The sequence below is a fragment of the Diadema antillarum genome, unplaced genomic scaffold (assembly GCF_040938485.1).
Source record: "Diadema antillarum isolate AM-2024a unplaced genomic scaffold, OU_Dant_1.0 seq00001666_RagTag, whole genome shotgun sequence".
Classification (NCBI taxonomy): domain Eukaryota; kingdom Metazoa; phylum Echinodermata; class Echinoidea; order Diadematoida; family Diadematidae; genus Diadema; species Diadema antillarum.
Window position 1 is genome coordinate 230491 of NW_027272364.1, and position 22184 is coordinate 252674.

At 40.1% G+C, this 22184-nt stretch overlaps 1 protein-coding gene across 1 annotated transcript in view; it reads right to left on the reverse strand.

Moving 5' to 3' along the window:
- Nucleotides 1–4618: 4618 nt before the first annotated feature.
- Nucleotides 4619–22184, reverse strand: part of LOC139711540 (uncharacterized) — a 65672-nt gene continuing 48106 nt past the window's right edge. The window contains exon 2 of the mRNA XM_071623416.1: nt 4619–8483. Coding sequence (XP_071479517.1) covers nt 5937–8483 — 2547 coding nt within the window. The 3' untranslated portion in view covers nt 4619–5936. The remainder of the gene's footprint in view (nt 8484–22184) is intronic.

Genomic DNA, 22184 nt, shown 5'->3' on the forward strand with positions numbered 1-22184 from the left:
GTGACTCGCATATCCTGGAGTGCTCAAAAAACCCTCCTGACAATAATGAGCACAACCATTTCATTATCTGAGCTCAGGTCTGATTTTAGCAGACTAAGCAAACTGCTAGCAATTTGATGCCAATGTTCTATGTCATACCATAAACTATAACAGCACAGATCAGTTGGGAGTTAGAGAGAGAGAAAGAGAAGGGGGGGGGGTAGCAAAATAGAGGATACACTAGTACATAACTAGGAGTTAACAAAGCAATGGCAATCTGCCAAGTTGGATTCACAACACAGTCAGTTTTTCCACTCTTTTGCTACGGGTCTCCAAATTGGGCATTTAGAAACACATTGACAGAGAGTGTTGTGAAGCCCCAGCCACACTGCATGTTACCCACTGACCTGGCTGTGTAAACTCTATCACAGTCAACATAGAATAGTGATGTGATCACCCTTGGCAGACACCATCTAAAGTACCATATCTAGGACCAGCACAGAGAAAAAAATGAAAAATACCTTTGACAGAGACACTCTCACATGAACAAAAACAATAAACAAACAAAAATCCTACGATCCCCTCAGAATGCATGTTTTTCAATATTTCTGGTCTCCGCCAACCTACGCCATGCTTTACAACCAAACAAGCTCACGGCTTGCTGGCGTCATTCGAGATTAACATACAATGGCACGCTGACATGCAGTGTGCAGTGTTCACTGTTAAATCAGTAAGATACTCAAAAAGAGTAGTCCTACAGTCATCACCACAATCCCATGTTCTCATATTCTTTATCAGGACAGCTCTCAAAACTTTGCATATTTCTTGTTGTCTTGCGTTTTGCGTTTGTTTTCAAGAGGAGAAAATGAACATGACAACTCTTACAAAGCAACCAACAAAAACAATCAGCATCCTAGAACTATTTGTCTTTTTTTTTTAATGATATTCAGTTAACTGGAAGAAAATGGACGCATCGATACCAAGGAAAAACAATACCCAGATATGTGGTGATGGGATACAAAAGAAGAACCGATTCACTGCAATGCAAATGGTCGTCCATAAAATGAAGATAGCCCTACAGCACCCATGATTCCAGAAGTTTCTCTCAGGACTTCCTTGATTCCGAAGGGGACTGAAACTCTTGGTACCAACAGCAAAGGGAATGAACTAATTGCCCAACTTATCAACCAGGTTTCATTCAAACATGTTCAACCCCAGGAAGTAGTTCACAGTCACCTTCTTACAAGTCATCTTTCAGGACTGCAATCCAAGACGTATCAAAGTACAACATTCTACTTAACCGTAGCAAGTTATTTCTCAGTGGCTGAAGACTGTGCATGCATTTGATGCAAATTAATCGTGGCCTAGCCCAACAGGCCCTCAAAATCATATCGACTAATACAAGTGTAGTTCAGTGTTGTGTCTTTCTAGAATGATTTTGACTTTTCATCGATAGTTTTTCATAAGGTAGAAAAAAAAAATCTCTTTTGTCAGAGCCCCACCTCGATGATGTATCATTATTTCAGTGGCAGAATTATCACCTGCCTCTTAATAGCTAAATTTACTCTTGACTCTGGAATGGGTACTACACTTTTGAAAATAAAGTTAAAAAAGAAAAAAAAAAAAGGTTTTCTCTTTTGTGCAGAGATTTAGCCAGGTTCATCACACCTCTCTCCAATTAGGGGCAAGGGACTGTAAAATTTAGAGTTGCCAACTTAATGCGAATGAGGTGGTAATTTTGCAGTCAAGTCATTCTGGGATTCAATGGGTTAACTGGGAGTTGTCCTGACATTATATGCTTGTCACATGCCACTGTAACCCCCACGGCATCCAGGGTGACCTAGGGACTTGGGTCTTGTAGGCGAGTTTGGCATGAACAGAAAGAACTTGCTTGCCATTATCCTGCTTAGAGACTCCTTGCATTACTGTACACATTGCTATTCAAAATTAAAATGAAAATTCAGTAGCAACAAGACATATACTTGAAATGTCCTAGGGCAAGTTCAATGCAATCTCGTACAACAAGAATAAAAGGCATATGAATGTTCATTCCAACAACATTTAAATTCTCTGCCTCATAGGTGTTGTTAATTGTGCATAAAGCAAACTCATGCCTTAACCCTAACTAGGCCGGGGGGGGCTCCGAGGCTCCCCCTCGACGTTCTGCGCAATGTATCGCTAACGCGAGAAGCTATCGCCGCGACGTTTCATGACTTTTTTCTTTCGAGTCTCCCGCATCTTTTGACACCAAATTTGTGATGCCCGGGCGCGCGGTTCCGAAGCTACGCATAAATATGTACGTGCATGTCAGACCAAAAATTGCTCAAAAACGTGAATTCGTGTACAATTTCAATGCAAACAGTGCTTACAGGCAAATTTCACAAAAGCATGATTATTTGGGGGTTTTATAGATTAATATCAATTAATAACATATTTCCTTGTTCGGAACAATGTCAAGGACAAGTTTCATCGAAAAAACAATGAAAAATATAAAGTAAAAAAAAACAAAGAAATACATAAGAAATTAAAAAACAATAAAATACTTCAGAATTTTTTTCTGATGGCACAATCTTTTCTCTTATATTTGCTCAGGATACTAAAAAGAATATTTACACAAAAAATGTGCCCATTTTGAGCTTTATTTAGTGATTTATACCAAATTGTCTGATATATGTGCATCATTATGCATAAATTAGCATAATTTAGCATAAATTATAATTTTTCAAAATTTAATTTCATGGTTCTTTAGAGTACATCATAGGCAATGTGTGTGCCAATTTTCGTCGTGATCGCGCGGTCGACGGCCGAGATCTGGAGGGGGGCCTGGGAGGCCCCCCCCCACCCCCGGCTCTATAATCTACCTAAATAGCCCGGCCTAGTTAGGGTTAAGTGAGAACACACCCAGCACATCATCAGCTTGAGCACAAGTACACTTGGACAAGTCCACAGCACATTCAGTTTCCACCTTTATGTATGCTCTACCTCACATTACATCTTGATGACAAGTGTGATGCTCTGAGCCTCTTGTTCAATTTGTTCTTATGGTAAATGGCTCACAATGTAAAACTGGCCAGATCAAATTTCTAAGCTAAAGGGAAATTACATGTCTTTTAATGATCAATTGTGTACAAAATTGATAAGATGGACATGGATGAAATGAAGAAGTCTTTTTTTTCCCTTGAGAGCTACAGTGGCAAATTCAAGATATCTACTACAATCATGAAATTAAAAAAGTATTTGAAGAAAATGCAGGAGTACATTTAGCACAAATTTCAAGCATTTCACCCACTGAAGTATGATGGATGGGTGAGAGCTTTACACACTTTTCGACTGATGCATGAGCATCAAAATGAAAAAAAAAGAAAGAAAAAAGTTATGAAAGCATACTGCAAAACAGATAACTACTTCACACATAAATTCTATGACAGTAATAAATATGGGCAAATACACTGGAAATTACTTTTTGATTGAAGGGAAAGAAAGTGACTCTTGATCACTTTACATTGAGTTCTCTTTCCCTCTTCTGACAATTTTATACAAACACATTTCTTTCCTCTCTCAAAAAAAAAAATGCAAAGAACAGTTCAATTCTTTACTGAAAGCTACTTGATTATAATACATACCTGCTTGCACAGGGTTCAGTGGTATAACTTCCTAATACCAAATGCCAAGCAGCACTTCCAATTTATTACATCAACTCACTTAACATATTCATCCCTGCAGATTGCCCGACATAGCAACAACCAATGCAGGCTGAATAAATTCTAGTCACAGTAAATTGACGGGTGAAGCAAAAGCAACAGATAGCTCACAGTAGCCAATGTCACAGCCCCAAATATTCATGAATATAATGCATTTGTTATCAGGTCCTTTATGGCATGCAGTAACTATACACTACTACATGAACAACACTGTTTGCCATCTTTCCTTTCATACCTTCTACAATACATTTTTGATGCAACAAAAATCCCCGTAAAGTTGAGGTGAATCAAACGTATGCCACAACCAAAATGGTAATTGTGTGTTTGTTTCCTATTTAAACCTTAGCATTGAATTATCCCTCTGAAATGGCAGACACTTCCAATCAATTAACTTAAATGTGAGCCCACTGAATCAATTCTATGAGAAGAGTTATGAAGATTTCATGCCACAGACTGTCCAGTTAGTTCACGGATGGCTAAGAGACACCTGGAATTCCCACATAAAAAATGTCATTTTCATTGTAACCCACTGACAGCTAATCAAAAGGGGCTTGGATTGCCATGACAACCAGATTATTTATTTCAAAATCACGAAACAGACCAAATGACTCCATATTTTCTTCAAGGCAACATTTACTATGGAACAAGAAGATTACATTATGTACAGCCTTATTCCGCAGGGCACTGGACACCTCTCAAAAACTTCAGTGAACCCGAGCTCTCTTCAACTTCCCTCTTAGAAATATACCCTGCCATTAAAAAATCTATGTGTGTGAATGTGTGTGTGTGTGTGTGTGTGTGTCTGAACATGTGTATATGATTGACTGTTATTTCCTGAAAACTTGCCATTTTGAATGTGTGACATCTGTGAATGAAATGGCTTACTCCTGTTGGGGGGGGGGGGGGGAGGGGGATGGGCAGAAAGGGGGGAGAGGGAAGGGAAGGGGGTATGGAATCATACTGATGGGAGTGGTCATGACTACACGTTTGAATGATTTTCCATTGAATCATAAGTTTCATTTCCCACAGACAAGAACAATTAAATCTGACGTCTCCGCTTGGAAATCAAAGATTTCTGCTTCAAGCTTCTGTAGCCCCCAATTAGAATGAAATGCAAGATCCATAGAAGATCAGGACTGTTTCAATCTGGTCTTTTCAAGGAGTAGCACTGCTATATCTCCATGATGCTCTTCTACACAATTCCTCACTCCCTTCCCACCCATCTCAATAGGGTAGCACAACACAAGCAAACAAGCAATTGTTTTCTTCACTTATACTCTCAATACTGTAAAACCAGAAATTTTCATGTGCATTTACATTTTGTGAATGTTGTGATGGTTATATCCCCCCAAATAAAATGCATGCAAAAGTTCTTGGGTGCACTATATGCATTAAATGCCAGTGGCAATTTGCGAAAAATGTCATGCCATGAAAATGTCTTGCTTTACAGTAGTCTGAAACAGGAAAAACCTGATCAGAAAAGATACTACCATATGGTTAACTTCAGAGAGAAAAAAAAAAAAACAACTATTGGGTTTCTGAGCATTGCTATATGATATCCACTGCTATTGGGTCTGAAGATGCATTAATTTGGTAAGGATGACAGATTTTACATTCTTGCATTTTATCCCTAAAATGCCACGGGTGCTCTATACTTCTGATGCTGTTTCTTCATTGTCATGGCATTCAACTAAAAAAAAAAAAAAACCAAATTTTTTCCTAGGTGAGCATGAAGTTCAAACTAAAGCAATTCTAGAAACAAGGAACAATTATTGTTCATCATATCCTTATTAGTCAAAGATGAAGTTCAAAGGCAACTTTTTTTTTTTGCTTGCAAAAATGGATGCACTTCATAGGAAAGAACTTCATATTCCCTTCATATAGATGTTTAATAAGCTGTAAAAAGTTTAGCCATCACTTTCATTGATGCTAAAAACCTGAGATTTATGAGACTGCTATTAAAACCTTACACAAGACTCTACCATAAAAAATTCCTTTCATCAAAATGACATGAAAAATTACATGCGACTTGTTCCAGACAATCACATGACATCACATTTAAGTCATGACATAGGCAAATAGCCATATATTAGTTTAAAAATACCTACATGTGTAGGATTTCTACAACTCTAATTATAAACATGCATATTTTCATATAAATACAAACCTCCTCTTTTTCTTGCTCTCAAACTATCTTTACAAATTCATAAAGTATTTTCATAATTTAGACTTTACTCTGTCCTTGTATGTGCATTTCTACATCTGGCTAGTCGTTCTTGTCGTCCCATCATTCTTTATGATGTTGTCAAGTATATCTAGCATCTCACTTCCATTGCTGGAGCTTTGTTGCTGACTGCCGCTACCAGAGATCATGCTCATTCGCATCTGCTGAGCAGATGTGTTGAAACTTGCATTCGCTCCGCTGACACCGGACCCATTTGCAATTGATGCTAGAGGGTTGGTTGGAACCTGTTGTTGCATGCTACTCTGTTGCTGTTGCTGAGGTTGTTGTTGCTGTGGTTGCTGCTGCATTTGCTGCTGCTGCTGCTGGCTCACAAAGTGCTGCTGAGGCATCATGACAGGGTTACTGTTTGTTGCACTGCTCAGAGCACCCTGTGAAGTCATATCCTGCAGAGTTCTCATGTTTGAGCTGGAATCTAACATTTGTCCAGGGAGGTTTCTCTGTGGGAAGCGCGGCTGTTGAGGGTAAGACTGCTGCATCATGGCATTGCCTTGGAAGCTGTTGCTCTGTTGCTGTCGCTGACGTTGCATCATCTGGTTCTGCCACTGGCTTGTCATGGAAAGCCGTGGGTATTGGTCCATGCTGACATTGGATGATGGATGTCCCATGTTGATGTGGTTGCCCATGGTGGCAGCATGCTGCTGGGTCGCCCGGGCACTCATCTGCATATTGCCACCACCCATGTTGGTGTGCTGCATCATGGCTTGGTTCTCCAGCTGCCGCCTCATCTGCTGCTGTGACAACCTCTGGATCAAGACCTGCTGCTGAGACTGCTGGGCCATTCCCTGCATCATTCCCGAGTGGGTGGCCACGGTGCCGGTCCCAGTGACAATGCTGTTGTTGAGCTGGTTGGGCAGCATGCGAGCTTGGCCCTGGGTGGGAGCTATTGCTCGCATATTCTGGCCCATGGGGGACGTCATGTGTGACATCATACCTTGCTGTCCCATCTGCTGTGGCTGTTGCTGCTGCTGCATGCTTGTGTTGACAGCACCTTGGAATGGCATTGAGGTTCGGCGCTGCGTCTCATCGTAACGTGGAGGTGGGCGCCTTGGAAAAGGCATCGGGTTACTGGACTGCATCGGGTGCCCTTGCTGCTGGGTGTAGTTAGCAAGGAGCTTGTTTCTTTGCTCCTGTGTGTATTGTGGCGGGTTGCTGGCAGGATTCTGTAATCTCTGGAGGATATCTGGTGAATTCATGCGCAGCTGTCGACCCTGGGTAAACTGACCAGCTTGACCAGGAGTCATAACATTACCTGTCTGACCCGTGGGAACCATCCCTTGGTTAGGAGGTGGGAAGTTTGCCCTATTCTGTGAAAAAGTTTGCACCATGCTAGGTAGACGTCCAGGCTGGGGAGACTGCCCCCTCATGGGGTTATTGGCAAACTGCGTCAATTGCTCTGCACTTGACATGGAAGTGTTCATTGCATTGTTCAGCATTGGGTTTACCATCCGAGCACGGCTAAGGGTCTGGGCTTGGTTGGGGATGTGAGGATTTTGCATGTTGACTTGGCCCCAAGACATCTGCTGAACTTGGCGCTGTGAATGAGGCTGAGGCTGTTGCTGGGACTGCGATGGCTGCTGTTGCTGCTGCGTAGAAGTCATGAAAGCCTGCTGCTGGGCGGGCACCACATTGCTTTGCTGACTGATAAATGGCATCTGTACTTGCGAGTTCATTTGGGATGTGGTGGAAAAGGAAGCCTGCATTTGAGTTGGTTGGTTCAACTGGGCTACCATATTTGGCGCTCCACTGCTTGACACAGTCTTTACACTTTGTCCATCAAAAGTACCTCTCACTGTCTGCGAGGTGTTCATTTGCTGTGGCTCAGACTTGCTCAAGGAATTATGTCCTGCTGATGACTTGAACTCCTGTATACTGGGTAGTGGTCCACTTTTCAACATGGCATCTGTGGCCACAGTATTTGGTGGGCCCTTCATCATTGGGTCATAAGAGTCTGAATTCTCTGATTTAATTACAGCAATATTGTCCTGGTTATTCACGGGGGTACTTGGCTTAAAATCGCCTTGCTTATTCAGATCCTGAGCACTCGGTGAATTGGCTGCCATATCAGGCATCTCACCAAGCTGCTGAGATAACTCATCCTCCAGTTTCATGAGATGCTGGACCAATGCATCCGGATTCATCTCCCCAGACTCAATCATCTTAAGTAACTGCGCATTGTCGAGGGACTCCATCGGCAAAAGACTCATGACATCCTCCTTGCTATTCCAGGAGGCTCCACCCTGCGCGGGAGAATCTGAGACCCCATTGCCTGAAGGTTGCACCAAGGACATCTGGTTGCTCTGGCTGCTGTCACCAGGTGGCGCCTCAACCTTGAGACGCAATCCATTGGGATCTGCCTTGGGAGCCTGGGTGGAAGGTGCCTGATTGTGGGCAGGTTTGTTGTCAAGGCAGGGCTTCTTGGCAGGGGACGCATCATTCCTGACTGCGCTGCTACTTCCAGCTACACCGGCAGACAACGTATCCTTCCTCGTCAAGCTGTCCGAAGCTCCGCTCAAGTTAGGAGAGTCTGGATTCGGTCGCTTCCGCTCGGGAGCCTTTTTCTGCAATGATCAAGACGAAACAAAAATTGGTAATCATATCAACTTCGGCATAAAAAATAGAAGAATTACACACATCCATTCCTTGAACATACAGAAAAATAGCAATACATTGAAGCATAGGTTAAATTTTGCTATTTCACCATTTCTATGCCCCGTCTAATAAAGACAGGTTGGACAGGCACCTTTTGTGAATCTGTAGATTTATATGGTGACTTGATAACATTGGAAATGGTGTGAAAACCCTGTTGGCTGCACATCTTGGGTTCAAACCTTTCCAAAGTTAATGTGTGCATCCAATTCTCATCTATCATTTTAAGCCTGGGCATCATACATTCAGTAAATAAGCACCTACTGCTGACACAGAGTGGATTTAGAATTCACATTAAAACATTTATACATCGATACTGTAACAAAACTATGATACGTTTACATGAAAAACTTTTCCCAAAAAGATTATGAAAAACAGAAATTGTTTGCCCACGGCGACAGCCATGCACTGGGGTATTGGTGCACTTACGATAGCTTCAGTGTTAATTCGCGCGAACAACATCATGCGAAAATGTATGTGACCTCCTCATTTGCAAAAGTATCTGCACATGAAAAATAACAGCTTACAAATACATCAGTATTTGATCAATATTGATATCAAAGGCAGTTACTTTTTCAGTAAGAGAGACACTCTTTTGCCTGTTATTATTACCACATTTTCATTTTACCTGTTCACTGACAACATGTTTAAACCCATGCATCATAGTCTTTAACAAGACATGTGTTTTATACTGGAAATGCTTACAAAAAGCTACCATTGCTAAAGACATGTGGTAGGTTGTGAAGCAGCAGAATAGATTATGCATGATACATAGAAGGCTGCCTGTAATCCAGGTAATGTCTTTTTAAGCTGGGTTGAAAAGTACCGTATTGTGGCATTCAAACAGCTCCAATACTGGCTTCTTTTTTTTTTTTTTTTTTGTACAGACAAACCCTGTTTAAATAAGAGATAGTCCGAAACAATGAGAATCTTTTCACTGTGACAGAATCTCATAAAAACAAACAAAGCAAAGGGAAATGGGAACAGTTTTACCAGAAAAATCCTCTCATACAAATGAAGGGTTGACGAATTTGTGTTTGTTATTTATAATGGGGTCACCTAAAGGGTCTCTTTTTTTTTCTTTCTTATTTCTGTCTTTATTATTTCTTGGAAAATTCAGTGATTTCCTTAACTAATACAGTGCACTCCCGTTACAACGAACACGGTTATAACGAAATTCCGGTTACAACAAAGTGAAAATTCGGGCCTGAACACTATCCACTCTTTGTTTTTTTGTTTATTTGTTTGGTTATAACCAAATTTTGATGTAACAAGGGAAAACTGCCGGTCCCGAGGACTTCGTTGTAATGGGAGTCCACTGTATCTAATATCCTTAGCTATGTCTATTCTTGTATTTCCAGTGTTGCTAAGCACAGTAAAGCAAATCTCATGTTGTTTGCGCTGCTTCTTTGCATGTGGTAACGAAATCACATCATAGTGTACACCGTACACGTGAGAGTTGTCGTTTGTTTTACTGCAAACATGACAAAAAAAGAAAAATCTTGACAATTACAGTATATCACTGAATTAATAAATGTAGCAATCCAGGTAAGAAAATCTAATAAATATCACACTTCTAGCTTTCATTCTTCTGCAGTACTTAGTAGCAAACAGAGACACAAGCACCGTGTACACTAACCTCATTCAAACAGTCTTCTCCTACAACAACTGGGGGGGGGGGGGGGGGGGGGGTCATTGAGCGAATGAGTTTGACTTGGTACACCGGGGGCCCGTTTTATCAAAAGATAAAATCGATTTTAAATTTCCTTACCACACAGGCTGCCATAGACTTACAGTTGAAATCAACTTTATAATCAATTTTAACTCTTCATAAAACAGGGCCCAGAAATCCATTCTAACATGGCAGGGAGACTACAACCGATAACTTGGGAATATCTTTGCAAGAAGTCATACATGTTTTTTCGTCTGTTTGTTTGGTTTTTCTTAAATCAGATAGTGACCTTTGTTATGTTAGCCAAAATCCACCATCAGTACACAAGGCTGATATATTTGAGATGCACTTTAACATGACCGTCACTGCACTGAGCCCTGAGCCCTATCGGTTGTGGGCTCTGCTCTTTGAACCACAGAGAATGCTAGTCCTGGTAAAAGGCCCAGCCAAGGCCGAGTTGTCCAAACATGATGACCTGTAGATGGTCTTGCTAAGAGTGTGGATGCTGGGTCGGCAATGAACGACTTGTTAAACTAGAGAAGCACTCTGAGAGCGCACAGACCTCCGCCAAGCAGCTCATTTTTCACTATCTTGTTCTTCCACAGAGATCAGTGATTTCCACCCATACGTACATGCATGCTGAAAGTTGCCAGATTTCCCAATATATGATCCTTTTATGTCAGCAATATCCAGTTGCAGGGCGCGCCTCCCCTCGCCCTAGCATAAACTAGAGCACACATTTTAGTGCGCGTATGAAAACCTCAAAGATGCGCAGCATGAACTCCGAAGTTCATTGACCCTACCTGCCAAGATATCAAAAATCTTTCATAAAATCAACAAAAATTCCCAGATCACTGCCAAAACTTCATTATCAGTTCCTTGTGTCATTCTTAATATTTCCTGTAAGTTTCATCTAAATCCGTTCACAATTTTTTTAGTTATTTTGCACACAGACAAACAAACAAACAAACCAACAAAAAAGCAAACAAACCAACGCCGATGAAAACATAACCTCCGCCCTTGGCGGAGGTAATGATCTGCCAGTAAAACCAACCCTTCCTCTGATGTATCTTCATTTCTCATCTCACCCTAGCACACTAAAGCCCCATTTTAACAGAGCATTTCAAACCAGAGTTACCATGACAACATCCAGGCAATCTTTTTTCTACCCTACCTGTCAAAACGGTCCCCACAAAATGTTGTTTGGACATTATTGCAGTAACTTTTGCCAAATTCTACCCTGGCCAGCTCGGTTAATTACCCCAGCATTACCCCAACATTACCCTGACATTACCCTGACAGCCCTTCTATTAAAATGCTCTCGCAGATACATTCAACACGCAGGCGTAATAGTCCAAACAGAAAGACACACTGCTCGCCGATCCACGTGCATAGATTGTAACCACACCACCTTCGCGCATGAACGGGTAGGTTGTTATGGAAACCTACCCAGAGAAGGTTTTCAGTGTGTGTGTCTATTAAAACGGTATCCCTTGCTCTCTCCTACAGTTTTATTGCCTGAAGAGAGGAACTTTGTTCTCCAGACATTGTTCCAACATTGTTGGGGTAGGGTCTGCTAAAACAGGGCTTCATACTTTCCTTCCAACAGAGCACATCAGTGCAGTGTCAGTGAATCAGTATCTTGTTTATTTTTGAAGCCTGATCTTTTCTCATTTATTCTTCTCCCAAACTATCCATCTCTCTCTCTCTCTATTTCAATACCATGCTATTGATATAATCAGTCAATGAAAGTTATTAGCTACAGTGCTGCTGTATTTGCATGGCGGTATGATTGTATTTACAGTTGTATGTTGCCGTCACAGTGTTAAAACTCTCACATGTTGATGTGCAATGCGTTTATGCTCTTCCACACCACACAGCCCATTGGCTTCCCTGGACGGCAAGTGTTATGGCTGTATTACATGTCATGGCACATATGACCTCTATCCCGTATGCATGGCTCCAGTAGTGACACTGCGGGCGTAACGCGACGCAAACTACCACTGCTACCAGGAAGTGCCCTGTCAGTGTCAGAGTGGGCAGAAAATGGCTCTGTGCTGAGACAAATTACTCCTTCCTCAATGGCTGGTGAGTGGAGTACCACACAACATACATTCACTGAAACCCCTTTGCATCAAATTAGGTGTATAATATAGTGCCATAATATAATAATACATATACATATACAAATAGTGAACATTACTGCAATGTCTGCAAGTCATTCCTCCGTCACACACACACACACACACACACACACACACACACATATATATATAGGTCCTATATATATATATCTGGTTTCTCCTTTATCAGCATGACTTGACAACCTTACATGGCTTATTTCAGTTTGAAAAGTCTGAGCAGCAATGTTCTACATGCTATATGTGTAAACACCAAACTATGAGAAAATCTGGAATTTGAAAATAAATGTGAAATGTTTCAAAAGTGAAAATTGGAGCATGACTGGATTTGGCACACACTATTTACTTCCTAAAATACACAATTTTGGTATGTGTTTAAATCACGATTTACATTACTTTTTTTTTTTCTTTTCTACTATTGTAGTTAGCCTATGTAAATGACAGGAAAGAGAATGAATAGGAGCATTATAAACACAGATTCGGCAGTCCAGAGCTAACTTGGATTGTACGGTCAAATAACTGAAGCATTCACAAATGTTATTTTGCATAACCGTGCTTCAGTATCACTAGCATTTATTGTTCCTAATCTCTACAGAATACATGGACCATGTAAAGTGCATGTGATGCTGGCAGCAATATAATACCCCATTATATACACAAAGTTGGGCACAGGACTGATCCTGAAGTGCTTTGACCTAAGGCTCCTCTGAGTTTGTTCATACATCTGAGTAAAATTTGAGTTTGAAGGGCATTAGAACCATGGTATCCAATAAAGTACTGTAAAAGTGGAAATTTTCGAGGAGTTGAAATTTTTGCGCATTTCGCGCAACCAGAAACGCGAAAATAAAAGCACGCAAATATTTTAGCTTGCCATGTGTTCCTGTGCGTGATGTCTGGATTCCACTGAATTAAAAACACGCGAAACTCTTCTTACCCAGCCAAGCGTGAAAAAATTAGTTGCGCAGATATCCACTTTTACAGTATGTGGCCTCAGAATCCATTGTAAATGAGGATATCAGTTGTGAATATTGGACAGGTACATGTTTGAAAGCCTTTAGGAGTGCTGGAAGTACTAGTATGCAATATCTGTGTGCAGTGGCAGATCTGCCCCCCACACTGATTCTCTTGGGAATTTTAGGGTCAGAGGCCAGGTTGAAATGCTAACAATTTACTATTTAATACTGAAATTAACTATACTTTTTCTCTATACCTTAAAATTTACCCAATACATAAGATTATAAAAGGGGGGGGAGGCACCAGGAATGTGCCCTTTCTTGTTAAAACAAAAGAAATAAAAAACAAAAAAAAAGTTCCCTGCCCCCCCCCCCCCCCCCCCCCTTTGTGGAATTCCTGTATCCGCCCCTGGTGTGTGAGTGTTACTGCACATATTGTTATTCAGAAGGTAGTCACATAATGCATAAGACACAGAGAGAATTACCTAGATTGATGGCATCCAAATTTTTCTTGAGTTGGTCTGAGTTCATCTGTATTATACGGTACAGATCATAGCAGTGCAACATAATCATTTGGAGAGCATTTGTTTGTCACATGAAATGAAGGAGATGCAAACAGGTATGAAGCTTGTCAAAAACAGACACTTAAATACTCTCTTTCCAATCATTTCCATGGTAACACTGATCCCCATCGGTCATTCACCTCGCTGCTCATAGGCAGCCTCATCAGCACCGTCACTGGAGAACAGCCTCAGTCCAGACAAGGACTTTTCTTTAGACCATTTCACCAGGATGTGATGAAATGAGGATGTCATTCATGTATATCACCATAACATCATCTCTCATCTGGTAATTTTTTTTTTCCATCATTTCCACACATAAATTCTGACTCCAGAGTCCATAGGAATCCTACTCTAGAGCACCAACTAACACTGTTCACATACTCCGGATGTGAGACAGAAACACTTTCTTTGATTGTGCATAAATTTGCATAAATCGTTACTATTTGATGAGTAGTTGTGGTGAAGAAACTTTTTGCTTTACAGAATTAGATCAAACAAAACCAACTCAATCATTAATTAAGATGTTTTAAAGGTAAAAGCATTCCATACATCATCACTGTTCATCACAGGGTGGTTGTTATAGGGTGTTTTGTTTTGTTTTGTTTTGTTTGTTTGTTTGTTTTTTAAGTTGTGCTGGTTTACCTAAACTGTATTTGAGTTTGACAGAAATGTCAGAACATTAAACATGATAAACATTTTTCTTTTCTAAAGTGCAAAATGTCTGTGAAATTTGAACCAAGTTGGGGAAAAAAAAGTAGGATACTCTGAACCTCAATGTTTCATCTTTCACAACAACATTTTTTTGGCATTACAAAACCTAAAAAATTAAAGTACAAATTAATGTCACATATACTGTGGGACTAGCAAAACATTTGAAATGTAAATATTAAAGGGGAATGCCTAAGCAGTTGAATATTAAAATTGCTCCACCATTTGCATATTTATATAAACTGAGAACTGTTTTGCAAATATTAATCAAACTTAACAATCTCATAACTTCTTTAAGGTTTAATGATTTGATAAAATTTTCAACGTTGTGTGTATTATATTTTGCTCTTTCTTATAAGATTAACTTCTAACCGGTTTGGATTTCCCCTCAAATGAACTTGCTGAACATCTGCAATCTGAGCGCAGTTTGTTTGGGAAATGAAACAGAAATTGCAATTACCTTTTCTACCTAAATATGGCATTCCAACCAACTGATTTACAAAGATTTGTCAAAACTTCTACAACAATATCTTATCTAGCAGAAAATGTGTGCTACACAGCCACATGGTAAGCAGCTACACATTACAAAGACAGCATATATTCTATAGCTGATGTGCTATGCACTTGAATGGCCTTAATTAAGGGGAAGGGGGTGTGACAGAATGTTCAGAAGTTGTTGATGGGTAGGAATAAAAATGTTCAGCTTTCATTAAAGTAAATTTATGCATGTCCCCAACTCCTAACCCTACACATACCAAATAATATTACTTCTATCAATCTATTTCTTTCTCTCTCGAAAAAAAACCCAAACAAATAAACACACAAAAATTGGTTGTCTGGTCCTACATGACCCATAAAGGAGGTGTTGGACCACACATAGAAGCCAAGCTACACACACTGAAGCTTCATTGGCACACACACTGTACCGGTACTGGTTGACAAACACACTGCTGAGGAGTATAATTATGGAGGTAAGAACTGGTGGCCAACCATGAAGAAGACACATAACTAGTCTCAGATTGAAGACCCCTTTCTCTCTTCCCCTTCATGAATATCATTATTATAAAGGAGTTCTACAAGGAATATTACGATTTCAGTCAATCAAATCAAGGGAATATTTAGTCCACAATATTAGCTCATTGTACATCAATACTGCAATGGTTTATCAAGTATTTGATTCACATTACAAAAGTGACAAAATTTGATAAAACGAAAAAAGAATATGCACAAGCAATGACACTGTGAGTAAGGGGATAGTCTTCCATTCAGTCTCTACTCTGCCAAAGCTGGGAACAGTTACACCTCTCATCCCCTCGCACCATTAATCACTTCACCAAGCAGAAGTGTGGTGGCTGGACCCGGAAGACTATGCTTCCCCTGCACAACGGACCTCCTGTGACCCCAGTGGAGTGAAGTAGGGCGTGCATACATTATTCAAATGAGGAGGACAGCGCTAGATGTCTTACCCTCCCTACACACTGCCCTCCACAGATACCTCCTGACCTACTGAGGGCTGCCGTGTGAGGAGGGGATCCCTTTCCCACGCACTAGGTGTTTGTGTTTGTGTGCGCCCATTGAGAATGTGCGAGGTCCAAAACTGGAGCGACGCTCTCAATGGTCTGTAGGAACAAAGCAGGTTAACTTGACTGAAACACTCCAGAGAGAAGAGAGAGAAGAGAATAAGAGAAAGAAGAAGAAAAGAGAAAGAGAGATACAAAGATAAGAGATATAATTATAGTTCTGATAGACACTTTAATATCAATGATGGATATCATTGACACAAATTATAATATGGACGGACAGAATGTCACACAGACAAATGTACAGGGAAAGGAAGCAGAAGAGATATAGGGAGGGGGAGCTTGGGAGAGAGAAGGAAGAGACAGCTACAGTATATAGCCAGGATGATAACAACTTCTTACGCAACCAGAACTTTTAATCTAATGTGTTCGTGAATGCCTCTTAAGATCCATTCATTAACAGTGGCACGGTGCAACCTGTATGACAGCGACCGAAGCTCACCATCTAGGAAACTTCTGGTAGGCACGGTGGACATCATACATCCATCCCTTGAAACTTGTGACACAACTACCGTTTTACAGGCCTTTCTCAGAAAATAACCATTCGTATTCTATCTCCTGCCAGAGTAGCAAGAAATAAAAATTAAAATAGATTAAAATCAGCCCGGCTTTATTAGTATGCGCTTGAAATCAAGGTGAAGTTTTGACTAGAGCAAGATTTTCTACTTTTTTTTTTCTTTCAATATTTAAAAGAGCTTTGAACTATACTCCAAGATCCAGGAAATATGAAGTAACTTCCTGGTTTTTGTCAAATCTACTATCATCACTAACAATGCATGTGAGAAAAAAGGAATCGACATGCTGTCCAAAGTCTTTGAAATAAACAAGTCTTTGAAATGCTTGTATCTAGCTGTTTGCATGTGTGCTGCACATCATTTCTATTATTAGTGTTACAGTATACAGTACTAGAACGCGGTCATAAAATTAAAAAACAGTGAATGGCATAATTCAACTGCAATAAAAAACAAAACAAATATCAGTGGCAAGTGCAAGAGTACTGTATACGCCACATATTTAGCAAGTCAAAATTCATTGTGAATTGGGGCTTCCCGATAATAACAATAGTTATAATAATAATAATAATAATAATAATAATAATAATAATAATAATAATAATAATAATAATAACAACAACAACAAATAACAAGGTGCATTTCCATAGTACAGCTGCTATCCTATATTCAACTGCACTGCAATAGGAGATTCCGGTCTGATGGATTTCTCACCTAAGTCATAAATCCCAAAATAAATTACAAATTTAAAACAAAATACATTTAAATCAAAATTTACATGTTACTACAATTAAATGAAGGATTCCACAAACAGTTATAAGTAATTAAACATGAAAATTGATGGTCCATCCTTATTTTATGCCAATAAACTTATCCAGAAATAATGAAGTGCTACCTAATAATATGAAGTCTTAGGCACTGGCTTCATATGAGAAACACAAGGCAACTCGACCAGGTGTGTAATTCCACTGCAGCCTACCTGTAAGGGCTCGGTCACACTGCCCAAAAGTCGCGTAAACGCATGAATCACGCAAGAAATTCAAGCCTTACGCGATACACACGCGATTTGCCCATTTAATGAGTTTTTCTGACGTGGAACCTTCGTATAGTTGTCCACCGATGTGCGCCGGATCAGCACTTTACGCGATTCCATGGGGGCTCGGTCACACTGCCCAAAAGTCGCGTAAACGCATGAATCACGTAAGAAATTTGGTTTTGTGTGCTTGTCTGTCGAGAATTTGACCATTTTTCGCTGATTTACGCGATGAAAATCACCGATGAATTGCGCAAGAACTACAGAAAGATCATGCAAAAATCACTAATATAGCGCCAATCATACGTGAGTTGTTAGTGATACATCAGTGATTCATCAGTATTTCATAAGTTTTACATGCGCTTATTTACGTGTTCTGTTTAGATACATACGCCAATATTTTTTTTCAGTGATTTTCAGTGATACTAGGTGTAACAAGCGCGAAACATGCATCATATAGTATGTCTGCTAATCATCAGTGGAAAGTCGTCAGTGAACGTGATAGCGGCAACATTTTCGCGAACAATCACTGATATTCCACGCATATTTCGCGCATTGTTCGCGTAAGAACTACGCAAACTATGCAAAAATTACGTAAAACAGCGCAATACTGTGTAAACTTTTACGCGATGCCGAGTTTCGAGCTGCTAAAAAAAAAACGGAATCGCGTAAAGCGCCGATCCAGCGCATATCGGCTGACAACTACGAAGGTTCCACATCAGACAAACTCATGAAATGTGCAAATCGCGCATGTATCGCGTAAGGCTCAAATTTCTTATGTGATTCCTGCGTTTACGTGACTTTGGGGCAGTGTGACGGGCCTTAGCCAGGTTTTGAGCAGCTCAAGACTTGGCTTGCCCTGTTTCACGTAATTTTTGCGTAGTTTGCATAGTTCTTACGCGAACAATGCGTGAAATATGCGTGGAATATCAGTGATCGTTCGCGAAAATATTGCCGCTATCGCATTCATGCACGATTCATACACAGTTCATTAGTGATAAAGCGCAGATTATGCATGGTTTTCCGTGGACCTCAGTCGTCGCGCACAACCACGAATTTGCCCTATTTGGGGCCTTTGCGTGCCTATGCGCTGAAAGTGCGTGGTTTGTTAGTGATTTTTGCGTGATCTTTCCGTAGTTCTTGCGCAATTCATCGGTGATTTTCATTGCGTAAATCAGCCAAAATTCTTGACAGACAAGCACGCACAACCAAATTTCTTGCGTTAATCATGCGTTTATGCGACTTTTGGGCAGTGTGACCGGGTCCTTACAGGTATGTAAAATATCAAGTTCCATAACAAACTGAATTTACCTCAAACCATAAGGGTCTGTTTAATTTTGAAACAAATATTATTTTTTCACAATGTTTCCTGGATTTTTTTTCTACTGTAGGCCAAACACTCTTCAGCCAAAGATTGGTCAACAAGATCACTGGTCTCAAAGAAAGTAGATATATACATGTCAAAAGTCCATTCACACTAGAAATGCATAAGCAATGAGAAATATCTATTCTCTCTCTGAACTATCTAGGTTAATCTCCTAGGTTTATTGTTTATTCATTTATTATGGACCTTGAGCAGATAAATCAATATTCTGGAAAAACCCAAAACATAAGACACTGAACAAGGATGATGATATAGGAGGCTCACATTTGATAGTGTAATGTAGCAATGCCATTTCAATTACAATGCCACTTGCTGAACAACTTTAACTGTGTAAAAATTTATGTATGCTTTCTTCTCATTCTTCTTTTTTTTTTCCTGCTTCCTTGGGCACCCAATCATGCATTACTATGTGAAGCTACTATGTCATCACCCTTGTTCATTGTTATAAATATTGACAAAATTCTTATTCCTCATCCCAATCACTATAAATTCTGAAACACTGTAGGCTTACCCAGTGTAACCAATTTATAGATGTTCAAATGCAAAAGTATGAAAATCATCAGGAAGTCTCCTTCAATTCTTTCAAATCTGCAAAAAATCATACACAAAGTCTTCAAATCAATACATTTCCACCTTTGAAAATGTCATTCACATCAACAGAAGTCATTAGCCCTTGTGAAATTACAATGCAAACAGCATGCATAGCCAACACATCCACAAGACACTGTAGACAGTGGTGCTCTGAGTATCCTCATACAGGTTTCGAATTCACACTGGGAGCCGAGTGCCTCGTTGCAATGTCCAAAGTCGGCAACACGTCTAACACTAAACTACATTCAGGAAGTAAGGAAATTTACTTCCTCCCATCAAGCGAAGACATGGGCAAGCAGACTCCAGCTTGTTTGGATCCACGACTCAACCATACTTTCAGTGAAAGAAAAAGGGGGGCATGAGGGATTCAAAAGGCCTACTGATTCAGTGGTATTGAACATGACATTCCGGATCTAAAGCAATGATTTCTAGAATTCGGTTACATAGAGGGTCTTTTTTTTTGGGGGGGGGGGGGTAAAACACCTGTTGACTGAGTTTTGAAAAGTAGATCAACTCTTAAAAGTGTAGGGCATTTTGCATCTCATAGAAAGATTCCCCTGTGCTGTGAATGAGGCTTGGGGAGTGGTGTAACAGAATTGTATACCGTAGCTTTCAAGTAACTACGAACCCCTTGATGACTTAATGAAATGGAGTAGAATTAAAGGGACTATACAGTTCTGGTTGAGGTGAGGATTTAGCTTTTAACGTTTTGTGAGATATTCAGAAACCACTCTATGAGATGTCAAAGAGCATGTAATTCTAAAGGGTATCAAAAGTTTATTTGATGAAAATTGGTTTTGATATGGCTGAGATATCCAAAAACAAGGTGAAACAAAGAGATCCTAATGAAAGTCATGGCCTGTTGCCTTTTATTATTAGCACTTTTTGGGATATCTCAGCCATTTGAAAACCAATTTTCATCAAATAAACGTTGAATCCTTACATGCTCTTTCATATTTCACAGAGGTTTCTCATTATCTCACTAAGGAATGTTATAAACCTGAATCCCCACCTCAACCAGTACTGTACAGTCCCTTTAAACATACTGGTGGAGGGTAGGGTAAAAACTATTAGCCATGATCACATGCACAAATAAGATGAACTGAGGATGCCATAACTCCATCAGTCTCTCCTGCCTGTACACAAATCATCCCTAAATTTCTTTTTTATGACAAGAACTAAAAAAGTTTATGAAGATATCATACCCTTGAGATGAAAGTGTCCTAAATTAGGATTTAGTGATGGTGACATTCTACAGGGGGGGGGGGGGGGACTACATTCACTGAATTATTGATGGAAAATATGATTTTGAAATATATTTATGAAACCAATTAGCATGAGAGTGGGAGAGTTGTGAGGCTGAGACCTCATCATGTCATAATCTGTATGTAACTTGTGACTGATGTCACTGCTGGACGAAAAAAACAATGAACTTTAAAAATTCTATAATGCTCTCACTCAACAACACCGTTACTAATCTTTTTGTATGACTTTGCCACTCTTCCCACAGAAGCAAGCTTGAACACAGAATGGAATGTCCTTGTAAAGACAGCAAGGTGAATCCACTTGGAATAAGTTATACTTCAGCGAATGACTTATCAAAAGTGAATTGCCGAGTTTACACAATTTAAAGACCTATAAAGACAAGTACATGAGTGCGGCAGTAAGTCAATCATTCTTGGTCTGCTTTGTTCCAAAGTTTCTATGCAGATTGCAGGGCATCAAAATGTGTAGTGGTTGCACATCAAGTTGCATCTGTAGGAAGAGGAATGGAAAACAAACAGTGGCAGGGAATATGGAAATCTTCCTTTAAAAAAAAAGAAGAAAAAACAAAACAAAAAACAAAGTGCAATGGCTGGGGGTCTTGTGCTGTGTGTTTGAGCTCATCAGGTTCTGTTGCGTTCAAACAGCGGGCCAAACGGGATGTGAGGGATCATGTCACCCTCGCACGCTTGCCGTCATGACAACTCGGCCAGACTTGGCAGTGGGTATACCCACTTCCAAGAGTTCAGGCATGCCGAATGGAGTACCACAACAAGTCCAGGGTCTACACTGGCTGCCCCCTTCTCCTCTCCCTCCCTGAGGGAACGACCATCGTTTCATGACATTCCTCATACCCCCTTCCCTCCCACTGTCTCAACATACAAGCCAAGTTTTAGGCCCCTTCACTTGGGAGAATAAAGTATTAGGCATGCACTTGTGAGCCATTGTTCATCTCATACCATCCATACACAGTGTCTGGTCAGCCATTCAAGACTCTCAAAACTAACCCTTGGCTAATTACTATTTTTAAACCACAAGTTCTCTTGTACATGTCATAATAAATGATGTCTATGGGGGGGGGGGGACTTGTACCTCAAAATGACTACCTAGTACTCATCCAAATATTTAAGCATTTATCATTATAAATATTATATAGTATGCAAATAATGGTTGCACTTGGGAAAACTCACTTATTAATAAAATTCACTATCAC